Source organism: Anolis sagrei, chromosome 5, assembly GCF_037176765.1.
Source record: "Anolis sagrei isolate rAnoSag1 chromosome 5, rAnoSag1.mat, whole genome shotgun sequence".
NCBI lineage: Eukaryota > Metazoa > Chordata > Lepidosauria > Squamata > Dactyloidae > Anolis > Anolis sagrei.
In genome coordinates this window covers 92,686,338-92,712,826 of record NC_090025.1, presented here as the reverse complement: position 1 = coordinate 92,712,826, position 26,489 = coordinate 92,686,338, and the positions used below count along the sequence as shown (strand labels likewise).

Genomic DNA, 26,489 nt, shown 5'->3' with positions numbered 1-26,489 from the left:
ATCCAGTCCGACACAGCGGCCAAGCACCGGTTCAAAGTTTTGACAGCCTCCTTGGTGACAGGTGGAAAGGAGTGACAGATTTGGACATCATCTGCATAGAGATAACACCGCATTCCGAAACTCCAGATGATCTCCCCCAGCGGTTTCATGTAGATGCTAAACAACATCGGGGACAGAATTGAACCCTGTGGAACCCCACACAACAAAGGTTGTGGGTCTGAACAGGAGTCACCCAGTAACACCTTCTGGGACCATCCCTCAAGAAAAGACTGGAGCCACTGCAAAGCAGTACCCCCAAGTCCCATATCTGCGAGGCACCCCAAAAGGATACCGTGGTCGACGGTATCGAGAGGTTCAGCAGAACTAACAGGGACACACTCCCCCTTTCCAGCTCCCGGCAAAGATCATCTACCAAGGCGACCAAGGCTGTCTCAGTTCCATGTCCCGGCCTAAAACCAGACTGTGCTTTGTTGTTGCTGTTCGTCATATTTTTAAAACCCTTGTTCCATCCTTTTAACCTCTGCTTAAACCCACGGATATCTTGCTCTAGTTCTTCTTTTTCAAATTTATCTTAAGGAATATGTTATTTATTAACTTCCTAGGCAGTTTTACTTCAAAATACCTATTATCAGCTGGAAGGTTTTTGTTTCAAAATTCCAGAGCTACAATTATGGCATTCAGGCAAAATACGGCAACTTTTCTCTTTCACTGCCTCTAACACACTACTCCTATTTCATACTCCTAGGACAAGTGGGGAGAAGAATGTTCTCCTGTTTTAAAAATCAGAATTTGGTTGTGGGATTTTGGGGTGAGTTTTAAATGTACTTTTAATTGTATTTTGACTATATCTACACACTAATATTTAATTGTTTAATTTTTTTATTTGTTTTGTTTCAAATTGTTATTAGATTATGTGGTTGTTGCCTGCCTTGAGTCCCTAAATGAAGAAGGGCAGGATACAAATAATATTATTATTAATAATAAACATGGCTGTGGCTCACAAATGGAACTCTGAAAAAGGAGACGGAGGGCCTGATTCTGGCAGCCCAAGAACAAGCTATTAGAACCAATATCATCAAAGCCAGAATTGAAAAGTCGACAACAGATCCCAAATGTAGACTCTGCAAGGAAGCAGATGAAACAATAGATCACATCCTCAGCTGCTGCAAGAAGATCGCACAGACAGACTACAAGCAGAGGCATAACAACGTTCCTCAGATGATTCATTGGAACTTGTGCCACAAATACCATCTCATAGAATCAAAGAGTTGGAAGAGACCTCATGGGCCATCCAGTCCAACCCCCTGCCAAGAAGCAGGAATATTGCATTCAAATCACCCCTGACAGATGGCCATCCAGCCTCTGTTTAAAAGCTTCCAAAGAAGGAGCCTCCACCACACTCCGGGGCAGAGAGTTCCACTGCTGAACGGCTCTCACAGTCAGGAAGTTCTTCCTCATGTTCAGATGGAATCTCCTCTCTTGTAGTTTGAAGCCATTGTTCTGCGTCCTAGTCTTCAAGGAAGCAGAAAACAAGCTTTCTCCCTCCTCCCTGTGGTTTCCTCTCACATATTTATACATGGCTATCATATCTCCTCTCAGCCTTCTCTTCTTCAGGCTAAACATGCCCAGCTCCTTAAGCCGCTCCTCATAGGGCTTGTTCTCCAGACCCTTGATCATTTTCATCGCCCTCCTCTGGACACATTCCAGCTTGTCAATATCTCCCTTCAATTGTGGTGCCCAGAATTGGACACAATATTCCAGGTGTGGTCTAACCAAAGCGGAATAGAGGGGTAGCATTACTTCCCTAGATCTAGACACTATGCTCCTATTGATGCAGGCCAAAATCCCGTTGGCTTTTTTTGCCGCCACATCACATTGTTGGCTCATGTTTAACTTGTTGTCCACGAGGACTCCAAGATGTTTTTCACATGTACTGCTCTCGAGCCAGGCGTCCCCCATTTTGTATCTTTGCATTTCGTTTTTCCTGCCAAAGTGGAGTATCTTGCATTTGTCACTGTTGAACTTCATTTTGTTAGTTTTGGCCCATCTCTCTAATCTGTCAAGATCGTTTTGAATCCTGCTTCTGTCCTCTGGAGTATTGGCTATCCCTCCCAATTTGGTGTCGTCTGCAAACTTGATGATCCTGCCTTCTAGCCCTTCATCTAAGTCATTAATAAAGATGTTGAACAGGACCGGGCCCAGGACAGAAGCCTGCAGCACTCCGCTCGTCACTTCTTTCCAGGATGAAGAGGAAGCATTGGTGAGCACCCTCTGGGTTCGTCCATTTAACCAATTACAGATTCACCTCACCGTAGTTTTGCCTAGCCCATATTGGACCAGTTTGTTTGCCAGAAGGTCATGGGGGACCTTGTTGAAGGCCTTTCTGAAATCAAGGTACGCCCCATCCACGGCATTCCCCGCATCTACCCAGCTTGTAACTCTATCTGCCTGCGACAAAGAACTGGTGAGATCACAAGCCTGAAAAAGTTACAGAGAATGACCACATCAAGCTACTCTGGGACTTCCGGATTCAGACAGAGTTTTGGAGCACAATACTCCTGACCTCACCATTGTGTTATAAAACAAAGTATGGATTGTCGATGTTGCAATCCCAGGTGACAGCAGGATTGAAGAGAAACAACTGGAGAAGCTGACATGATATGAGGACCTAAAGATCGAATTGCAAAGACTCTGGCACAAGTCAGTAAAGGTGGTCCCAGTGGTGATCGGCACACTGGGTGCAGTGCCTAAAGACCTTGGCCTGCACTTAAACACAATTGGTGCTGACAAGATTACCATCTGCCAGCTGCAAAACGCCATCCTACGGGGATCTGCACGCATTATTCGCTGATATATCACACAGTCCTAGACACTTGGAAAGTGTCCGACGTGTGATCCAATACAACAGCCAGCAGAGTGATCTTGTTTGCTGTGGACTAATCTTGTTGTGTTTCAAATAATAATAACAATAATAACAACAACCAGCATAGTGATCTTGTTTGCTGTGGACTCATCTTGTTGTGTTTCAAATAATAATAATAATAATAATTATTATTATTATTTATTTTATTATTTATTATTTATTTACATCACTTATATCCCGCCCATATCAGCCCGCAGGCGACTCAGGGCAGTCTACATATCGGCACAATTCGATGCCATCAATACAATACAAAAGCAAAAACAATTAAGTGCATTTAGACAAAAAAGACAGTGCAATAACAATTTAAAAAGAGCTATATCCTCTCAATCCCATCCTCATCCGTTTCATCGTCTTGGCCGTTCCTGGGTCATTCTCCATCTCAAGCTTGACTATTCCGGGGTTCCGAATGCCTGCTCGAAGAGCCAGGTTTTCACTCTCTTACGAAAGGTCAGGAGGGAGGGGGCTGATCTAATATCCCTAGGCAGGGAGTTCCACAGCCGAGGGGCCACCACAGAGAAGGCCCTGTCTCTCGTCCCCGCCAAGTGTGCTTGCAAAGCAGACGGGATTGAGAGCAGGGCCTCCTCAGATGATCTTAACTTCCTGGAGGGTTCGTAGGAAGAGATGCGTTCGGATAGGTAGGCTGGGCCAGAACCGTTTAGGGCTTTATAGGCTAAAGCCAGCACTTTGAATTGGGCCCAGTAGCAAACTGGCAGCCAGTGGAGCTGGCTCAGCAGAAGAGTTGTGTGCTCCCTGAGCGCCGTTCCTGTTAGCAACCTGGCTGCTGCACGCTGGACCATTTGAAGCTTCCGGGCCGTCTTCAAAGGCAACCCCACGTAGAGCGCGTTGCAGTAATCTATGCAGGATGTAACCAGAGTGTGGACTACCGTGGCCAAGTCAAACTTCCCAGTGTTCATTGAACCAATATATGTCCAAGTGCTAAAGAGCCATAACATATATTTAATAGGCTACATACTGAAGACTCAAAGCTAGTTGGTAAGCATTTTAATCACAGTCTTATGGCCAAACATTTACAATCATCAATACATTTCAGCAAGTAGAACAGCCTGTCGATTAACCAGGGAACAATATTGGCCTTCATAGTACATTTGGGCAAAACTAATGGGAAGAAAATTAGTAAGTAACTGGTAAAATACACATGCATGGGAACTTCACAGAAGCATAACACAGATTAACAAAATCAAATTGCGTATCAAGATAAAAGAGGACAGTCAATCTAGGACGAAATAAATGCATTGCTTTATGAAGTATACATTCAATTTCACACGAGGACATATTCTAATTTTGGGTATCCCGCTGCTTAGTACAAAATAGTATTCCCAGAGAAACCACCACTTAGAAAAATTAAAAGAAGGTCTGTCAGGGAAAAATTAAAAGAAGGTCTGTCAGGGAAAAATTAAAAGAAGGTCTGTCAGGTTTGTTCTGTCGTAAGCAGTACTATAACATAATATGTAATTGAAATAGGCCGTGCCTTCTAAACCAACACTAAAAGTATCTAGGCATGACAGAAGCTTAAAAGCTTTTTAAAAATCTAATTTGGAGAAAAAAAAGGAAAATAATAAAACAAAGTCACTCGCCTTACCAAAATTATAATTTCAGATTGTAAAAGAGAACTCTCTTTTAGGAAGCTCTCCATTTAGAAACCTGCATTGATACGATTATCACATTACCAAGACTGACACAATGTGTTCCTATTTTTGGAAATCTAGATAAAACCACCTACCTTTGAGAAGCACCATATTTCCAGGCATTACGAAACACCGATCTCAAGACTCTGGATCATTTTTGGAAAATATTTGAGGTAATCTTAGACTATACAGTCATTGTCTGAGCTGTCGATCCCCAGCTTTATGCCGCAGTTCTAAGGACCTGACTTCTAATTCCACTTGAAAATTTCCAGTCAAATAAAGAAAGTAGAAAGGATTCCCCAGTCTTTATGGAAGAGAGATGATGCAGGATTTTAGGTGACAAAACCTTTCAAGAAAGGACTCATACTCTATTTGAACCACAGGAAACAGTAGACAAATCGAAAAGACAAGTCCAGGGGGAGCAAGAACTTTTCACAATTACTTCATGCTGTTGAGAAATCTGGCTTGTTCCTCTCCTCTTGGTAAAAGAGTTTCGGCACCAATTTTGGGACCCTTCTTCTCCTAGAAAGCAGAGATTTACAATAACATTTAGTTCTGATGCACTGGAATAAAGGTCAGCTTTAATATCGTATCACGAATCAGAACACCCCCAGCGCCACTTGTATAACCCTCATTCACTTCGAAGAAGTTCAGACAGGAGACTTTCTTGGATGCTTGTGTTTAGTGAGTATCACCTGCTACAAAACAGGAGCTTTTTTGTTGAGTTCCAGGGCCAGAGAAGCAGATGGCGGAAACAGAAGAATGGCCTGCCTCAGAGGAGTGTGCTTGCTCCATCCATGTTCAACATCTACACAAATTACCAGCCACTGCCAGAAGGGACAGAGAGTTTCATCTATGCTGATGATTGTGCCATTACCGCTCAAGCAGGGAGTTTCGAGATGGTTGAACAGAAGCTCTCCGATGCTCTTATTGCCTATTACAGGGAAAACCAGCGGATCCCTAATCCATCTAAAACATGTGCTTTTCACTTTAAGAACAGACAAGCATCCTGAGCTCTGAGGATTACCTGGGAAGGAATCCCACTGGAGCATTGCAGTGCACCCAGATACTTGGGAGTCACTCTGGACCTTGCTCTGACCTACAAGAAGCACTGCCTGAACATCAAGCAAAATGTGGGCGCTAGAAACAATATCATATGAAAGCTGACTGGCACAACCTGGGGATCACAACCAGACACAGTGAAGACATCTGCCCTTGTGCTATGCTACTCTGCTACTGTGTGTGGAACACATCTCACCACACTAAAACAGTAGATGTGGCTCTTAATAAGACATGCCGCATTATCACGGGGTGTCTGTGCCCTACACCACTGGAGAAATTACACTGTTTAGCCGGTATTGCACAACCTGATATCCACCGGGAAGTAGCAACCAACAGTGAAAGGACCAAGGCAGTGACATCTCCAGCTCATCCCCTGTTTGGGTATCAGCCAGCCCGTCAACGACTTAAATCAAGAAATAGTTTTCTAAGATCTATAGAGACACTCGCAGGAACGCCTCAGCAAGCGAGAGTCCAAAAGTGGCAGGCTCAAACCCAGAACCTCAATCAATGGCTGGTACCAAATGAGAGATTCCCTCCTGGGCACACAGAAAACTGGGCGACTTGGAAGGCGCTGAACAGACTGCACTCCGGCACCACAAAATGCGAGTGTGGAAAAGAGCAAACTACAGACCATCTGCTGCAATGCAACCTGAGCCCTACTACATGCACAATGGAGGACCTTTTTATAGTAACACCAGTGGCCAGCTACTGGTCAAAGGACACTTAATCAACTACCAAACTCTGTCTTTTGTATGTATGTTTGTTTGTTTGTTTGTTCTGTAAAAAAATGTAGCACAACTGTTCGGTTGCCTGACACGATAAATAAATAAATATGGCTTGATGCTTTATCACAGGACCAAATCCTATGACATTTTAGGGTTTTTTGTAGATTTTTCCTCCATTGTTGAAAATGTCTGTCATATCATGTGACTTTCCTCACTCATGTATCTTGCATTTGGCACACTGTTTCGCAACAGAGCATGAAAAGATAGAAAGTGGTTTACACAGCAAATCTGATCACTGTGGCATCTGAGGAATTCCTACTGTGGAAGGCACGAGTCCGTTCTAGGAAACACATATTCCTCTTAACATCTAGTTTGACTGAGATCTCTCTGCTCAACCAACTCTACAACTGAAGGTAAAAATGAGTGTGGTGCAGATAAGTCATAATCTGATGGAAAATTAGAACATTCTCCTGGACCACACAATTAAGTGTTGCTTCATGATGATAACTATTTTGGAGAGTATTAATGGGATATTTAGGAAGAATCATAGAATCATAGAATCAAAGAGTTGGAAGAGACCTCATGGGCCATCCAGTCCAACCCCCTGCCAAGAAGCAGGAATATTGCATTCAAATCACCCCTGACAGATGGCCATCCAGCCTCTGCTTAAAAGCTTCCAAAGAAGGAGCTTCCACCACACTCCGGGGCAGAGAGTTCCACTGCTGAACGGCTCTCACAGTCAGGAAGTTCTTCCTCATGTTCAGATGGAATCTCCTCTCTTGTAGTTTGAAGCCATTGTTCCGTGTCCTAGTCTTCAGGGAAGCAGAAAACAAACTTGCTCCCTCCTCCCTGTGGCTTCCTCTCACATATTTATACATGGCTATCATATCTCCTCTCAGCCTTCTCTTCTTCAGGCTAGATTAATTTAGTTTATTGTTAAATAATAATAATAATAATAATAATAATAATAATAATTTTATTTCTTACTCGCCTCTCCTCGTGGCTCGAGGCGGGTTGCAGCACAGTAAAAAACACACAAATACTATAAAAATTGTATTGTCAAAGGCTTTCATGGCTGGAATCACTGGGTTGTTGTAGGTTTTTTGCGCTATATGGCCATGTCCTAGAAGCATTCTTTCCTGACGTTTCGCCTGCATCTATGGCAAGCATCCTCAGAGGCTGTGACCTCACAATAATAATAATAAACTTTATTTATACCCCGCCACCATCTCCCCAGTGGGGACTCGGAGCGGCATACATGGCGCCAAGCCCGGACAACATCTTACAGCAAAATAAAACAAAGTATAAACAACAAACAACATCATCAAAATTACATAGAAAAAAAACCCCACAGTAATAAAACAACCTCTGAGGATGCTTGCCATAGTTGCAGGCGAAACGTCAGGAGAGAATGCTTCTGGAACATGGCCATATACCCCGAAAAACCTACAACAACCCACTATAAAAATTCTGCAAACATACATATTAAAATGCATTTCTATAAAATACACATTAATTACACAGGACATGAGTTTAAAATTCATGCTTTCATGGCTGGGTGAAGGTAGGATATAAACAAAATGAACAAATAAGAACTAGCACTTTCTCATAATTCCATATTTTTTTAATTGTACGATGTCCTCAACTGTAAGACGCACCGTAATTTCAATACCACTTCCAAATACATAAGATACGCCTATAATTCTAAGATGCACCCCATTTTTACAGATGTCTATATGGGAAAAATCTTAGCCTTAGTATTGAAGAAATACAGTAGTATGAAATGTTCATTTGGTTAAGAAACAAGTCCATTTCTCTCAAAATCGGGTTTCTGTGCTGCAAATAAACTGAGTTTAGTTTTGCTAAGATAGCTCTGAGTTTACTCTTACCTTCAGCATTCCATCACGCTCCCATTTAAATAGGCCACAATTGCTGGAAAAGGAAGACACAAAATTAGGAATAATTCCATTTTTGTACATAGCAGAGATGGACTATTTTTATTTTTTTGGGTTTATAGGCATTTGCATGGGGCTGGCTGGCTTGGTAACAGGTTGCAGTTCCCCTTCCATGGCAACAGTTCCTATTTAGTGAAGAGTGAGGCAGGGATTTAGGGGAAAATTTTGGGAAAATCTGGAAGCAGTAATACAAGAAAATATTTATTTATTATTTACAGCTTTTATATTCCGCCCTTCTCCGCAGGTGACTCAGGACGGATTACAGTGTACACATATATGGCAAACATTCAACGCCAATTTTTGACATATACAGACATACAAAGAGGCTATTTTAACTTTTTCTGGCCGCCAGGGGAGCTGTCGCTTTCATCGTCCATCTGCGATGCTGATGAAGCACTTCCGCATTCCCCGCATGCTTCCCCGCTGGAATGCTTTGCTGGAGTCTTCTTTATGGCCTCATAAATCAGTTAATTTATTATTAACTCCCCACACTTTAAGGTGGTACCTAATTTTCCTACTTGACAGATGCAACTGTCTTTCGGGTTGCAAAGGTTGACAACAGGCTACACACAATTGGTTGGAAACCCACTCCAACCCGGGCTGGCTTCGAACTCATGACCTTTTGGTCAGAGTGATCTTAATGCAGCTGACACTCAGCCAGCTGCGCCACAATCCTGGTGCATGAGGCAGGGGTTTAGGGGAAAATTTTGGGAAAATCTGGGAGCAGTGATACAAGAAAATATTTCTAGTTTTGTGTAAGTCTGGGGCACTCATATTCCTAAGGCATGATAGCTGGCACTACTCTCGAGTTCAAAAGGACTACCCAGCCCCTTTCTATAGTTCTTAGCATGGATGAGTAAATCAACTACAATAGGGTTCAAGGAATGTGTAACTGTCTGTTTCAGATGACAACAACCACCACAACCAAGTAATCTTACCTGCAGTGTTTTTTGGGAAGCTTGTCCAGTGAGATGGCTCTGTTTCCACAGGGACACTTGAAAAATCGCTTCACTCCATCATGCCAGAGGTAGTTGTGATTTTGCTCCACACAGGAATCCAAGAGTTTGAAATAGGTGTACTTACACTTCAATGTAAAAAATTAAAAGAGAAAGACACAAGGTTAGGGGAGGAGCAAATGAGAGCGTCAGGGAAGACTGAAAAAGCTGGAAGGCTTTTAGTCCTGATACAGTTAAAACATGGCCTACAGTTGTGCAAGAAATGTAGCACACAACTCAAATGGGCAACCAAACTGCAGCTTGGGATGAAGCTTGCTACCTGGGGCTCCCACTATGGCATTTTTAATTTTGGAGGCCTACATATAGCAGCCACCTGGGCAACAGCTGAACCAAACAGCAAGCAGCTGAGGAAGAGACTTTAAAAACACCTATCTCCTGGCTGTTGCTTACTACATCTGCCTGCCACCTCAGAAGGAGAAGGAGGAAATCCTGCTGCTACTCTTCCCCCCGCTCCCCCAAGGCAGCTAAGAGGAGGAAGGGGACTGAGGAAGAGACTTTAAAAACACCTGTCTCCTGACTGTTGCTTACTACATCTGCCTGCCACCTCAGAAGGAGAAGGAGGAAATCCTGCTGCTACTCTTCCCCCCGCTCCCCCAAGGCAGCTAAGAGGAGGAAGGGGACTGAGGAAGAGACTTTAAAAACACCTGTCTCCTGGCTGTTGCTTACCACAACTGCCTGCCACCGCAGAAGGAGAAGGAGGAAATCCTGCTGCTACTCTTCCCCCCACTCCCCCAAGGCAGCTAAGAGGAGGAAGGGGACTGAGGAAGACACTGTAAAAACACCTGTCTCCTGGCTGTTGCTTACTACATATGCCTGCCACCTCAGAAGGAGAAGGAGGAAATCCTGCTGCTACTCTTCCCCCCACTCCCCCAAGGCAGCTAAGAGGAGGAAGGGGACTGAGGAAGAGACTTTAAAAACACCTGTCTCCTGGCTGTTGCTTACTACATCTGCCTGCCACCTCAGAAGGAGAAGGAGGAAATCCTGCTGCTACTCTTCCCCCCGCTCCCCCGAGGCAGCTAAGAGGAGGAAGGGGACTGAGGAAGAGACTTTAAAAACACCTGTCTCCTGGCTGTTGCTTACTAAATCTGCCTGCCACCTCAGGAGGAGAAGGAGGAAATCCTGCTGCTACTCTTCTCCCCGTTCCCCCAAGGCAGCTAAGAGGTGGAAGGGGACTGAGGAAAAGACTTTAAAAACACCTGTCTCCTGGCTGTTGCTTTTTATTTTTGTTGTGGTTTTATATTGTACTAGCTGTCCCCTGCCATGCGTTACTGTGACCCACATGGGGGTTCTGTGTGGGAGATCTGGCCCAATTCTATCGTTGGGAGTTCAGTGTTCTTTGATTGTAGGTGAACTATAAATCCCAGCAACCACAACTCCCAAATTTCAAGGTCTATTTTCCCCAAACTCCACCAGTGTCCACATTTGGGCATGTTTACTATCTGTGCCACGATTGATCCAGATCCATCATTGTTTGAGGCCACAGTGCTCTCTGGATGTAGGTGAACTACAACTCCCAAACTCAAAATCAATGCCCACCAAATCCTTCCAGTATTTTCTGTTGGTCATGGGAGAACTGTGTGCCAAGTTTGGTTCAATTCCATCATTGCTGGAGTTCAGAGTGCTCTTTGATTGTAGGCGAACTATAAATCCCAGCAACTACAACTCCCAAATGACAAAATCATTTTTTTCAGTGAAGGATATGCATTGGGTTATTAGGTATCTTGTGTCCAAATTTGGTGTCAATTTGTCCAGCGGTTTTTGAGTTCTCTTAATCCCGCAAACAAACATTACATTTTTATTTATATAGATTTAATGTTTTTATGTGTATTTTGATATTATGTATATTACATGTTGCCTGTAAACTGCCTTAAGTTGCTCAAAGACTGAGAAAGGCGGTATACAAACACAGTAAATAAATAAATATTTTACTCACAGTTTTGCATGTTGCAACACGACATTTCACTTCTCGGATGTTCCTCATCTTTTCTTCCATCTGCTCCTTTTTCACCAAGGGCTCAAAATAACGTTCCTGCAACTCAGCCTCAAACTGTGACAGAAGAGATGAAATTTTAATCTTAATGCAATAATGGAGCATTTAAAAAATTCGATTCAGTAGCACAAGACTTACAAAAACACTTGGGATGTATTTTTTCTCCTCCTTTGCAAAGGAGAATATACAGGTACAAGCTAAGTATGATTAGGCTCTTTATTCTATAGAGATTATTGTGTTTCCAATTTTATTCATAACATTGGATAACAGTATGTTGGTGAACTAGGACGACATAAAGAACTCATCTTAAAAGCCACGATTACACTGAGGTTGCTGTACATGACTCAATGGAAAAGATTATAATGCTTATTATACAGATGTTCTAAATTCTGTCACCAATTGTACAGGTGCAATTTCAACAATAGACAGGGTATAGGAATTTTATCTTTAAAGATCCCCACCGCTGTCACCAATTGTACAGGACGCATGCACCAATTGTACAGGTGTGGATGATTATGGAGGGAATTAATCTCAGGCCTCAATTGTGTATAAGAATATATTATAAGGGAGGCCAATTATTATTTGTAAATTAAGGTAACTGCCACCAACGTGAGGTATTTGAGGTACCACCGATGAGATCTGGCTCTACAGACGCAGATTAATTGAGATGAGACGGTCTTCAATAAAAGATAACAAATTTATTGTGTACAAAGCGTATGGTTGCAGGTTGTTAAATAACTTATAGAACTTTGAATAACACTTGGTTTGTAATACAGTCCACTCTTCTAGATGACACAACTCGTGATTAACTTTTACTGAGGTGAAGCACTTTAGTGAACAATGTTTCCTAATATGAATAGCCTTCCAATTTGATCTTTCCTTGATCAAATCCCTGATCTCTAGTCCTTCCCTGACTAGTGATCTTAACAAGCTTCCTTTAGTCTTCTCTGACTAAAGAAACTGGTCAGGTTTCTCTCTTCAGCCCTCCTAGACTGAAAAACCTCCAGCTGCTCACACACACCTCTCTCCCAGGCTTTTCAAGCCTCCACACTCAACACACAACTCTCAACTGCCCCTTTTTCAAAGACGCACATAACTTTTCCTGCTTGGCTCCGCCCACTTTTCACTCTCCTGCCTAGTCTCCTTGGCAACGCTCACTGTGAATTCAAACCAGATAACTCTAGTTTTAGCTACTGTTACCAACACAAATATACTCTAACAGTTAAACACATACGTAGTATCAATGACTTCAGCACACTTAGTAAGGTAGAAGAGAGGAAGACCACACTTGATATGGAGAGACCCAGTCAAGAAAGCCATAGCCCTGGGTTTCCAAGATCTAAGCAGGGAACATGGTGACCAGAGATTTTGGAGGTCTCTCATTCATAGAGCTGCCACAAATTGAGGTCGACTACCCCAAAAGGGCCTTTCCTTGTCACTGAAGGATATGAGAAAGCTTACCTCCTTAAGGACACCCATGTGTTTTGACTTAGCATTCAGGATCTCTTGAAATTCATCAGACTCTAGGTACGCACGCTGCTGCCGCTGTTTCTTTCCTGAAGGTTCTGTAGTGGCATCACTGTCTTCATGAACAGGGAGAGAACGAAATTAGGCATTGATTGAAAAAGGATTATTTATTTCAACAAGCAGTGCTTCCTGTTGATCAAAATCTGCTATGTCAGTATTCTGCCATTCCACCTGAGATCTTCCATCTACTTCAGTGTTTCTCAACGTGGGGGTCGGGACTCCTGTGGGGGTCATGAGGGGGTGTCAAAGGGGTCACCAAAGACCATCAGAAAACATAGTATTTTTTGTTGGTCATGGGGGTTCTGTGTGGAAAGTTTGGTCCAATTCTATCCTTGGTGGGGTTCAGAATGCTATTTCATTGTGGGTGAACTATAAATCCCAACAACTACAACTCCCAAATGGCAAGGTCTATTTTCTCCAAACTCTACCAGTGTTCACATTTGGGCATATTGAGTATTTGTGCCAAGTTTGATCCAGATCCATCATTGCTTGAGTCCACAGTGCTCTCTGGATGTAGGTGAACCACAACTCCAAAAACGCAAGGTCAATGTCCACCAGACCTTCCCAGTATTTTTTCCTGGTCATGGGAATTCTGTGTGCCATGTTTGATTCAATTCCATCACTGATGGAGTTCAGAAGGCTCTTTGATTTAAGGTGAACTATAAATCCCAGCAACTCCAGCATTACCAAGTGACAAAATCAATCACCCCCAACCCCACCAGTATTCAAATTTTGGGCGTATCGGGTATTTGTGCTAAATTTGGTCCAGTGAATGAAAATACATCCTGCATATTTACATTATGACTCTTAACAGTAGCAAAATTACAGTTATGAAGTAGCAACGAAAATAACGTTATGGTTGGGGGTCACCACAACATGAGGCCCTGTACTAAGGGGTCGCAGCATTAGGAAGGTTGAGAACCACTGATCTACTTCTACTCTTTTTATTTATACAATTGCGAAGACTGTTACAGATGAAAAAGTCTAGAGAAGCCCATTTCTATAGGGTTCCATAGGATAATGTGATTGCCCCCTTCTGGACACAAAGGTCTAGAACAGGAGTTTTTTCAGCCATGGAACCCTTTTTGAAAAAAAAATGTATCTCGTGAAGCCCCAAAAATGTTTATATATTACTAGCTGTACCTGCCACGAATTGCTGTGGCCAAACTTTCCTCCTTCTTTCTCTCCCTTTTCTTTCCTTCCTTCCCTTTTTCCTTCCTTCCCTTTCTCTTCCCTTCCCCTTCCTTCCCCCCCTTTATTTCCCTTCCTCTTTCTCCGTTCTTCCTTCTCTACCTATTCTTGGACTGCAACTCCCAGCAGTCCTCCTGAACTATCTATCTATCTATCTATCTATCTATCTGGAGGATTGCTGGGAGTTGCAGTCCAGGAATAGGAAATTGGAAATATGCAGGGATTGGAATGTTCTCAAAGAAATCCAAGAAGAAAGCTTGCATTTTGGAAGCAGTGCATTTGGATCCTCCTCCTCTCCTAAAGGGCCTGGTCTAGGGGATGCTGGGAGCTGTGGTCCGGAAGAGTGTGGATATGCTATTGTGTGTTTTGTTTGCCAAGGGGAGTTGTTTTGCGCATGCGCTATAATGTCTTTTTGCTTTTTTGGGCTTTTTAAGTCCCTTCCACTGTGTTTTTAAGTGTTTTTATGAGTGATGATCACTCGTTGACCGGATAGGTGTATTGTGTCCATATCTGGTGTCAATTCGTCCAGTGGTTTTTGAGTTATGTCAATCCCACAAATGAACATTACATTTTTATTTATATAAATGGTATATATTATGTGGTGTGTGCGTCTGTGTGCGTCTGTGTGTGTATGTGTGTATCTATCTATCTATCTATCTATCTATCTATCATCAGACATGGAGAAACTTTTTGACCAACATTAACTTAGCAGTATTTCAGAGGAAGATTCCAGGGGCCATCTAGTCCAACTTCCTTTTGCAATGCAGGAAAAGCACATTCAAAGCTCCCCCAACAAATGTCTGGGCAGCGAAGAAGGTGAGAAAAAAAGTTTTTTGGCCGGGGGGGGGGGGGGGGGGAGAGGAAATTGGAGAGAAAACTTGAAGGGGGGGGGGAGGGGGGGAAACTGCAGAGCCCCTCAGTATGCTTCAGCAGAGCCCCAACTAGACAATTTTTAGGCCAGTTCAGTAGTGTACAGTGAGATGCAACTTAACTTGGTTAGGCATGCCCTCTCTCCTGGATTACATTTTTTCTATTGCATGTTGTTTTGTCTATAAAAAGCTCATTGTGTATATCTAAATGTTATTTCTTAAACTATTTGCCAAAGAAACAGATGTGTTATGAGTTATTGGGACAATTTCGCTAAGCCAGGCATCCTTAAACTGGGGCAACTCCCAGAATTCCTGACAATCGAACAAGCTTGATAGGGCTTCTGCCATCAAGAACAACCTGGATTTCTGGACCCCCATCCTAGCCTCACTTTTTACATGTATTGACAACCATGGCCAAATCCCCAAGGATTGGGGGCTTGCAATCATTGTTCCCATCTACAAAAAAGAAAGGGAAAAAGGATGATCCTGCGAACTATCGACCAATTAGCCTCCTTAACACTATCAGCAAGCTATATGCTAGATATCTCCAATGGAAACTCCAAGATTGGTTGGAACAAGAAAGCATATTAGCTGAGAAGCAAGTTGGATTCAGGGAAGGTCGATCCACCATAGATCACTGCCTAGTGCTGTAAGACCTTGTGGAAAAATATTCCTCCCAAAACATAACCTCACTATATGCTGCTTTTATTGACTTTAAAGCAGCATTTGATTCCATCTTGCGAGTTAAACTTTGGGAAAAACTGGAGAGTTCTACAATTGATCGCCGTCTATTATACCTATTACGCCAACTTCACGAAAAGACCACACCCAAAGTAAGATGCAACCCACAGGGCCACCTCACTGAGGCTGTTGAAACATGCAAGGGTGTCAAGAAAGGCTGTGTCCTGGCCCCTTTGTTGTTCAACTTCTATATAAACTCCATAGTGGACCAGCTTCAAAACATGGACTTCCACCCCCCCCAAAGCTGGCGGGAAGACACATCTCCATCCTGCTTTATGTAGATGATGCTGCTGTACTCTCTAGAACACCCATTGGGCTCAAAAGAGCTTTGAGAGCATTAATACAACATTGCAACACAGATAGCTCCAACTCAATTACAATAAAACCAAAATCATGGTTTTTGCTAATAGGCCCAGGACTTACTCTTGAAGCATAGATGGCCATAAAACTGAACAAGTTACATCCTTCAAATATCTAGGTGTAGTTCTCCAATCTAATGGTAGCAGAAGAGCTCATGGGGATCAAGTATCCAACACCGCGCAGGGGAGCTCAATTGCCATTCTTAAATATCTCAAGACAAGAGGAGGCCACTTCACACCGGCAGCGCTCAAGCTGTTTGAAGCTAAGTCATTAGCCCAACTCTTGTATGGTGCTCAGCTGGGCCCCTTCCCCAGTTTTGCCCCATTAGAGCTGGTTCAGTCAAAGTTTCTGAGATCGGCCTTGCAGGTCCCTAAATGCGTTTCTAATGCCACCCTGCAACTAGAGACGGGCTTTATGAGAGTGAAGGCCAGGGTGTGGGTGGCCATACTCAACCTCTGGCTCAGACTGTCCCGTGCACCCCTTGGCCTTGCCCCACTAACCTTGGAGGATGACTTCCAATCCACATGGAAGCAGGCGGTAAGCATCCAAAATCTCCTCATTGGGATTTTCTCCAGGTCTACTACTCGCTATGGATTACAATCAAGCTAAAGGACTTATTAAACAACGTATCACAGACACAGAGCGCCAACTAGATCTGGCCTCAGTTCCAACCTTCCTTATCAATGAAGACAGCAGATATCTTGCCTCCCCTATGGCATATTTAACAAACTTAGAGGTTCCCATTCATCGAAGGGCTTTCACCCTGGCTCGATGCCACGCTCTCCCATCAGCTGTACCCGAAGGCCGCTACCGGAAGATCCCTTTCCCAGAGAGACTCTGCCCCTGTGACTCGGCTCATGTAGAAACAATAGAACATGTGCTCCTTCAGTGTCCTTTCTACAGGGATATCCGTGCCAGGCTTATTTTACCTCTGTTATACAAGCACCCAGGCCATTCAGGACAATTTTATACCTCCCTGCTACTTGCAGATGCTAATTCAGCTACAACCTACAATGTTGCAAAGTTCTGTGCAGCAGCATACAAAATCCGTCAGGGAATGACTAGTCCCAAAGTCAACTGTGTGTCCAGTAATCTTCTTCCCTGAATCTGCAATTTGGTGATGGATCTGGGCATTGTATGTTTTTATCCTGTTTCCCCTTCCGCTCCCTCACCTATATTGTGCTTTAGTAGTTATATTTATATTTTTAATGTACCAAACATACCAAATTTGTATGAAAATGTGACTCTATTTCCTGTGCTGGTCAATGACCGAAATAAATGATTTGATTTGATTTGATAGGGCTACTGGGAGTTGGAGGCCCAAACAGCTGGAGGGCTTCTGTTTGAAGATGCCTGCGCTAAGCCATGCCTCTAATAAGACACTTTCCATGTGTATATCTCAGAATGTGTATAACTATTTTTGTGTATAACATTTTTTGGAAAAGACAGGCATTAATATTCCATATTTTGATGTGAGCCTGTGATGTGGTAGTTTACCAAGACAAACCTGTTCCATTTTTGGTATACCTTCTGAAATAGACATATTTTTCTCAACTTTCTCAGAAATATCAAGATCAGATCGTTTTCGCTTGATGCTGTTTGGGTCCACTTTAGAAAGGATCCTGCCTTTTGCCCGCAGTTTATTGATTGCAGCCATCTTTATAAAAAAGGAAAAAAGGACAACATCAGATATATAGCTAGTCACTGGTATGAGAATCCCAAAGTACGTTACATCTAAAATACATAGTCATCTATAATAAAATTGACGATATCTTTGGCAGGGGGGAAGACAATCCCACCCTCTGGTCACCAGTGTAATGAAGATGAACGACAGCTTGGGCAGGGGGAACAAGCAATCCACCCACTGCCCACCAGTGTGAAGGGTTAACGTTCAGCTGGACACTACGTTAACAAGGATAAACGACTATGACGAAAAGGGGGAAAGACTCTCTTATCCCACCTCAGTAATATTCTAAAGTGACCAACTGTATGAACGATGTTGACCGATGTAATTAGGTAGATTCGCCACCACCACCTCAATATATGTCTGAGGAAAACATGACTGTGAATGTGAAATTGGTAAATTATGTTCAAGCCTTTGGTTCTTCTTCAATAACTGCTTCTCTTGCTGACTGGACTGAAATTAAGTTGACTTTAGGCTAACTGAGGTCTATTGATTGTGACAGACCGAGGCAGACACCAGTTTAAGATGAAATTAGAAACAGGTTTATTTCAACTTGGTTAACAAATCAACTCTTAATCAGAGTGGTACAAAAGCGTAATGCTGTTACTGAGGCTTAGCTGGTTAGACAAGCAGTCTTCTCTTAAGACTTTAACTTTTGTTTCCTGTGAGTTCCTTGCTTCACACTTTTCACTACACTGACACAGTGTGTCTCTGAGAACAGCCCACTGACTGCCTCACAGAGCAAACTAGGCTTTCCTTCACTGACCCTTCTTTGTACAGTGAACCAGGAACCTTTGCCTTTCCTATGCTCTAACTAAAAGGCTCACTTCAAAAGTTCTCCCTGTCTAAATTCCTCACAGCTCCCTCTTCCTAAAATACTTCTTCACTCTACGATGTTTAAAACTCTTCTCCCCCAGCTTGTCAAATAGGACAGCCTTTTTTCCCTCTCAAACCTAACTCCTCCCCTGACTAGCCAATCAGGAGTCGGCTGACTCCTCCCTCCTGCCTCTTGGCTCTCCTGCCTATCTCTGAACATGTCAGCTACTAACTTCAGGCTTCGGCCTTCCTGGCAAAAGGTTAGATTCATGACATCATCATACTACAAAAAGGCGAGATTATGCAAATTAAAGTTACAAGTTTCTAACTGTTCAATTTTAAAACTGCATTATTTAGGGAACATGATCTTTTATTGTTGGAGTTATTATTCTGTTATTTTATTTAAAAGTTACTTGACATTGTTTTTATTTGAACTTATTATACAATGAAAAAAGCCCACACAGTTAAACAGATCAAATTAAAATGACATCCTGTTAATGTTCTTTGAAGAATCTGCAACTACAACAATTGCAACAACACTTAAATGAACTATTACTATAGTCAGTAGACAGCAGTTTGAGGAACTATTTACCTTTTTAGCTTCCGCCATGGCATTCAACTTAGGTGCTGGAGCAGGCAAATCATCACACAAGAGGACATCATCTCCTTCAGAAACACCTCTACCAAGTTGAGGGGTTTGCGGGCTTGCCAGTTTTGCAGCTTTAGGAAACTCGGACCCTGGAACAGGAGACCGCAGTGCAGGTGATCCCAAGGATGACAGTACTACTGGTATGTTTTCTCTACTTGTACTTTGGAGAAATCTTAAACAGGAAAACAAAAAAAAAATGTAAGTAAGGCAAACATGACAGAAACAATGTAAAGTTACCCACCCTCCCCCTGAAGTAGTAGTCTTCCGTCTGTATTATGATGACTTTCCTCACAATTTTAAAAGTTCAGGCAAGAAGACTAATTACCAATTTATGCATACCTCACTTATTTGGTTGGTTAGGGACCAGTGCACTGACAAAAACTGAAAGTCACCAAAATATGGAACCCATTTTTTTTAAAGCTTACAAATATATTCTGGCCACCAAAAAGCATACATAAGAAATTATACTTATATTTTACAAGCACAAATATATGGCTACTAGGCATGTGCAATCCATGGTTCTAAAGTATTTACAAAACTGAAGTTCCGGTGGTGAATACTAGGGGGCGCTGGTGCTTTGCTTCTACAGCAGTGTTTCTCAACCTGGGGGTCGGGACCCCTGAGTGGGTCGCGAAGGGGTGTCAGAGGGGTCACCAAAGACCATCAGAAAACACAGTATTTTCTGATGGTCATGGGGATTCCATATAGGAAGTTTGAGCCAATTTTATCGTTGGTGGAGTTCAGAATGTTCTTTGATTGTAATGAACTATAAATCCCAGCAACTACAACGCCCAAAAGTCAAGATCTATTTCCCCAGGCTCCACCAGTGTTCACATTTGTGCATTTTGAGTATTTGTGCCAAGTTTGGTCCAGATCCATCATTGTTTGAGTCCACAGTGCTCTCTGGATGTAGGTGAACTACAACTCCCAAACTCAAAGTCAATAACCACCAAACCCTTCCAGTGTTTTCTGTTGGTCATGGCAGTTCTGTGTGGCAAATTAGGTTCAAATCCATCGCTGGTGGAGTTGAGAATGCTCTTTGATTACAGGTGAACTATAAATCCCAACAACTACAACCCCCAAATTGCAAAATCAATCCTCCCCCAACCCCACTAGCATTTACATGTGGGTGCATAAGGTATTTGTGCCCAGTTTGCTCCAGTGAATGACAATACATCTTGCATATCTGATATTTACATTATGATTTAGAACAGTAGTAAAATTACTGTTATGAAGTAGCAACAAAAACAATGTTATGGGACTATATTCAGGGGTCACGGCATTAGGAAGGTTGAGAACCACTGTTCTACAGTGTTGCTAAAGTTCTGGTGGTGAAACTTTCAGAACTCTAACACAACTTTCAAAAATTCATTATAAAAGGCAGTTCCTAATAGGTTCTGTCATCAAAATCACCAATAATGAAATAATAATGAAATTTTGAAAGTTTTGTTAGAGTTCTGAAATTTTCACCACCAGAACTTTAGCAACACTGTAGAAGCAAAGCACCAGCACCCCCTAGTTTTCACAACCAGAACTTTAGTTTTGTAAGTACTTTAGAACCATAGATTGCACATGCCTAATGGATACTGTATTATAAGACAAATATAAGAAACACAAGTTGCTTGGAAAAAAAAGGCAGTGTGTGATTGTGCAAACATTATGAAATAGGCTGAACAAGCTGCCTCCATGCTGAATGTACAGGTTCTGGTTATAACAGAAACTGGTTGAAAAGGGGGATTTTCAAAAAACAAGAGATGCCTGCAATGACAAACAACCAGGAAAGTGAGCTTGTTCACCAGTGCTGTGGAACGGGCAGCTAGAGAACAGTCTTTGACACATTACAGGTCACATTTTCAATATATGGTGTTAAGGTAAAAATGTGTGGGCTCCTAGAGAGGTAGATTTTGGACTTGTAGTATATATATGTAGTATATATATAAACACCAAGGATGACCACTCAGAACCAGAGACATAATGAAGAAGCTAAAGGGATGTCAAATATAAATGCATGTTTCAAATCAAAGACGGCTTGGAAATTAAACAAACAAACAAACAAAACCACAGCTCCCAACTAAAACTGAAAGACTATGGAGCTTACAAGTGGCCAGCTTTTATTCAATTTGGGTTGTTGTAGGTTTTTTCGGGCTATATGGCCATCGTCTAGAGGCATTCTCTCCTGATGTTTCGCCTGCATCTATGGCAAGCATCCTCAGAGGTGGTGAGGTCTGTTGGAACTATGGCAAGCATCCTCACTACCTCTGAGGATGCTTGCCATAGATGCAGGCGAAACGTCAGGGGAGAATGCCTCTAGATCAGTGCTGGGCAACCTTTTGAGCTTGGTGTGTCAAAATTCACCAAAAAAACACAGCATAACTCAGATGGAGTGTCACATCGAGAGAAAAAAAACGTAATAGCTTCCACTATTTCCAATGGTGGGAAACGGAACCCATAGCACACGCCCTCGCCTCTTCAAGACTCCCCTTCACTTATCTCAATAAGGATGATCAATTAGAAATCCAAGACACCCCAGAACAGTAGATTGGATGATATAATAATAATAATAATAATAATAATAATAATAATAATAATAATAATTTTACTTTTATACCCCGCCAACCATCTCCCCAAGGGGACTCGGGGCAGCTTACAAGGGACAAGCCCAAAAATTACAATACATTCTGAAGGAAATGCAAGAGAAGTGCAACAATCAAGTAGGCAGGGCTGGAAATATTGTCATCAAAAGTATTGAGGTAGATAATAAGAGGGCCGATGTAAAGTGCTGAACTTAAAGTAGGGACAGGAAAATTACTGGTGGACTACTTAATCAAAAGCACACTGGAACATCCAGGTTTTTAGTTGTCTCCGGAAAGAGGACAAAGTGGGAGCCTATCTGATGTCCCTAGGGAGGGAGTTCCAGAGCCAGGGTGCCACCACCGAAAAGGCCCTCTCTCTCGTCCCCATCAACCATGTTTGAGACAGGGTGTTGAGGGGGAGAGAGCAGTACCTCCCCGGATGATCTCAAGGTACGCACAGATTCATAGGGGAAGATGCGATCATGGAGATAGCAGGTCCCGATGGTTGCTGTGGTTATGTGGTTGCCGTTAATGGCGATCACAGGGCCCCCAGAGATGCATCCCCTGTGACATTCCACTGCTCCCTGTTCCGCTGGCCAGAAGTGAGGTCAAAGATCCCCTAATGGCCTAACTGGAAGTCCCGGAACTAGATGCTCTGTGCCGGAGTTCTGTTGTTTGACCTACAGACCTCGGGCAGAGTGTCTATACTACACTACAGCAAATGTTTCATCCTTGGCTCCTGCACCTGGCTGTGTATGAGTCGAGGATGAAATGTCTTTGGCATGTGGCCCCATATTTCTCTGTATGCAGCCAATAGCCAATAGTCCAGAGGACAGGAGCAGAATTCAAAACGATCTTGACAGATTAGAGAGATGGGCCAAAACTAACAAAATGAAGTTCAACAGTGACAAATGTAAGATACTCCACTTTGGCAGAAAAAATGAAATGCAAAGATACAGAATGGGTGACGCCTGGCTCGAGAGCAGTACGTGTGAAAAAGATCTTGGAGTCCTCGTGGACAACAAGTTAAACATGAGCCAACAATGTGATGTGGCGGCAAAAAAAGCCAATGGGATTTTGGCCTGTATCAATAGGAGCATAGTGTCTAGATCTAAGGAAGTAATGCTACCCCTCTATTCTGCTTTGGTTAGACCACATCTGGAATATTGTGTCCAATTCTGGGCACCACAATTCAAGAGAGATATTGACAAGCTGGAATGTGTCCAGAGGAGGGCAACTAAAATGATTAAGGGTCTGGAGAACAAGCCCTATGAGGAGCGGCTTAGGGAACTGGGCATGTTTAGCCTGAAGAAGAGAAGGCTGAGAGGAGATATGATAGCCATGTATAAATATGTGAGAGGAAGCCACAGGGAGGAGGGAGCAAGCTTGTTTTCTGCTTCCTTGGAGACTAGGACGCGGAACAATGGCTTCAAACTACAAGAGAGGAGATTCCATCTGAACACGAGGAAGAACTTCCTGACTGTGAGAGCCGTTCAGCAGTGGAACTCTCTGCCCCGGAGTGTGGTGGAGGCTCCTTCTTTGGAAGCTTTTAAGCAGAGGCTGGATGGCCATTTGTCAGGGGTGATTTGAATGCAATATTCCTGCTTCTTGGCAGGGGGTTGGACTGGATGGCCCATGAGGTCTCTTCCAACTCTTTGATTCTATGATTCTATGTGGCCGCGTGTCATCAAAAATGGTGAAGTGTGTCAGTGCTGACACGCGTGTCATAGGTTCACCATCACGGCTCTAGACCATGGCCATATAGCTACCTCTGAGGATGCTTGCCATAGATGCAGGCGAAACGTCAGGGGAGAATGCCTCTAGACCATGGCCATATAGCCCGAAAAAACCTACAACAACCCAGTGATTCCGGCCATGAAAGCCTTCGACAATACATTTTATTCAATTTCTTTCTTTTTGTTTAAAAATTGATAAGGAGAAATTAATTGAATACACCCGAGAATCAGCTGGTGTCATCAGAAACCCTTGCTGAAGTTCTTTTGCACCACCAAAATAGAAATTTGGAATTCTTGTCCGAAACCCTGGAGAGCCAAGCAAACGATGTGGAAGGACTAAAGGTATGACTCTATTTTTTGTTATTTCCTTGGGTATATTAATATCAAGATTCCCTGATTCTACTGGATATTTAATTTTGGGTTTTCAAATGCCATAATTCAAGGCAACATTTGGGCAATGTTGTTGGCCTATCACAAAACCCCATAATGGTGCTACCTCCTCTGTATCTCTTCAGATCTCCTTTTTCTTGCTTCCAACATTTGCTGCTTTTGTTGTTTCAGCAAGGCCGAAGCAGAGATGGAATGGAAAGTTGGACTCTGCTTCCCACTGGAGTCTGGAGAGAGAAAAATAAAGTTGCATACAAGGCGATTTTATTCAGTAAACACTGATGGCATAATATTTTCCCTTCAAACATACCTGGCACATTGGCTTTGGCCAAATGTTTATTTAGATTCCGGGCTCCAAAAGAAGGCGCCGACAAGAGTTCTTTGAACTCCTCTGAACAAGACAAAGACTGCCTTGGCAAGCCTGAAATGTAAGAGAAAATGTAACTGTTTGGGGACTTTATGTCTAGCCCTCAGGGCTACAAAGACAACATGAGCTGCGAAAACTGGCTCGCTACAAGTTTCAGGAAAAGATGAGGCAGCTAACCTAGAATAGTCCCACCCCGGAGTTTAAGATCGGCTGGGGGGGCCCTGCTCTCGACCCCGCCAGTATCACAAGTGAGGCTGGCGGGGACGAGGAGCAGGGCCTTCTCGGTGGCGGCCCCCTGCCTGTGGAACTCGCTTCCTGGGGAAATCAGAACAGCGAACACACTCCTCTCTTTCAGGAAAAAACTGAAAACATGGTTGTGGGACCAAGCGTTTGGTCAATCGGGTAGGTAAAGAAAGGATTGATATGGCCTAGGAAATGTTTAATGGAACGGAATCTGGAACCCGGAAGACGAATGTTGAACGCGTGAATAGTTTAATATAATGTGGTTTGTTTACTTCGTGTGTTTAACTGTAATAATTGTTTTTAATTGTTTTAACTATGACTTTATTATGTGTAACTGTAATTGTATAGGCATCAAATGGTGCATTGCTGTGTACCCTCGGGGGTTGAGAAGGGCGGGGTAAAAGTAACGGAAATAAATAAATAAATAAATAGCTAAGAGTCAGTTTTACACTACTGACTGCACAAGGGAAGCCAAAACCAGGATACTGTCAGTGTGACTAAAATCTACCTGTGAGGGTTGGTGCATTTCTGAAAACATTTATTCCTCATCCTCTTTTCAAAATATTCCTATTTTCCCTTATCAGCATTAAGCATTGTTTCTTATTACTCTACTAGCCGTCCTCTGCCACGCGTTGCTGTGGCCCACATGGGGATTCTGTGTGGGAGGTTTGGCCCAATTCTATCGTTGGTGGGGTTCAGAATGCTCTGTGATTGTAGGTGAACTATAAATCCCTGCAACTACAACTCCCAAATGACAAAATCGAATTTGGACACTGCCCACCAAACCCTTCCAGTATTTTCTGTTGGTAATGGGAGAACTGTGTGCCAAGTTTGGTTCAATTCCATCGTTAGTGGGGTTCAGAATGCTCTTAGATTGTAGGTGAACTATAAATCCCAGTAACCACAACTCCTAAACTCAAGGTCAATGCCCACGACACCCTTTCAGTATTTTCTGTTGGCCATGGGAGTTCTGTGTACCAAGTCTGGATCAGTTCCATCGTTAGTGGAGTTCAGATTGCTCTTTGATTGTAGGTGAACTATAAATCCCAGTAACCACAACTCCCAAACTCAAAGTCAATGCCCATCACTCCCTTTCAGTATTTTCTGTTGGCCATGGGAGTTCTGTGTACCAAGTTTGGATCAATTCCATCGTTAGTGGAGTTCAGATTGCTCTTAGATTGTAGGTGAACTATAAATCCCAGCAACATCATCTCCCAAATGTCAAGATTCTATTTTCCTCAAACTCCACCAGTGTTCACATTTGGGCATATTGAGTATTCATATAGAGTTTGGTCCAGATCCATCATTGTTTGAGTCCAGTGATCTCTGAATGTAGGTGAACTACAACTCCAAAACCAAAGGAGACTGCCCAGCAGACCCTTCCACTATTTTCTGTTCGTCATGGGAGAACAGTGTGCCAAGTTTGGTTCAATTCCATCATTGGTGGGGTTCAGAATGCTCTTTGATTGTAAGTGAACTATAAATCCAGCAACTACAACTCCCAAATGACAAAATCAATTTTTTGAGTGAAGGACATACATTGGGTTAGGTGTCAACTTTGGTGTCAATTCCTCCAGTGGTTTTTGAGTTCTTTTAATTCTTTTAATCCCACAAACGAACATTACATTTTTATTTATATAGATGCACTAAGGTTAATGCTTAGTTTTATCATAATTGTCAATTTGAAATGGGTTTATGAATACAGTAAGCCCACGTATTATATGGGGAATCCATTCTGGGATTCTCCGCATAGTATGATTTTTATGTAATATCTAGAACCCTTCCCCCGGTTGGCATGTTGTTGTAAGCTAAAAACTAGGTTTGGGCGGTTTCGTTAGTTAATTTCGTAATTCGTTATTAATTCGTATTTAAATTAGCTTACGATCCAATATTGAGCCATGCAGGAATAGTGTGAGGAGTAAATTAGATTTGAAACATTTTTTTCAATTTATTTCGTAATTGTTTCGTAATTATTTCTTAATTATTTCCGCATGTCTGGTGCAAGTTTTATAGTTGTTGTTTGTTTTAT

The 26,489-nt window shown here is 42.7% G+C and overlaps 1 protein-coding gene across 1 annotated transcript in view; it reads right to left on the bottom strand.

Moving 5' to 3' along the window:
- Positions 1–4,382: 4,382 nt before the first annotated feature.
- Positions 4,383–26,489, bottom strand: part of MCM10 (minichromosome maintenance 10 replication initiation factor) — a 46,344-nt gene continuing 24,237 nt past the window's right edge. Inside the window, exons 12-20 of the mRNA XM_060778231.2 lie at positions 24,161–24,271; positions 23,960–24,077; positions 19,098–19,326; positions 17,533–17,662; positions 12,779–12,900; positions 11,261–11,374; positions 9,250–9,395; positions 8,246–8,288; positions 4,383–5,091 (exon numbers count right to left, since the gene is read on the bottom strand). Of these exons, the coding sequence (XP_060634214.2) occupies positions 5,008–5,091; positions 8,246–8,288; positions 9,250–9,395; positions 11,261–11,374; positions 12,779–12,900; positions 17,533–17,662; positions 19,098–19,326; positions 23,960–24,077; positions 24,161–24,271 (1,097 nt within the window). The 3' untranslated portion in view covers positions 4,383–5,007. The remainder of the gene's footprint in view (positions 5,092–8,245; positions 8,289–9,249; positions 9,396–11,260; positions 11,375–12,778; positions 12,901–17,532; positions 17,663–19,097; positions 19,327–23,959; positions 24,078–24,160; positions 24,272–26,489) is intronic.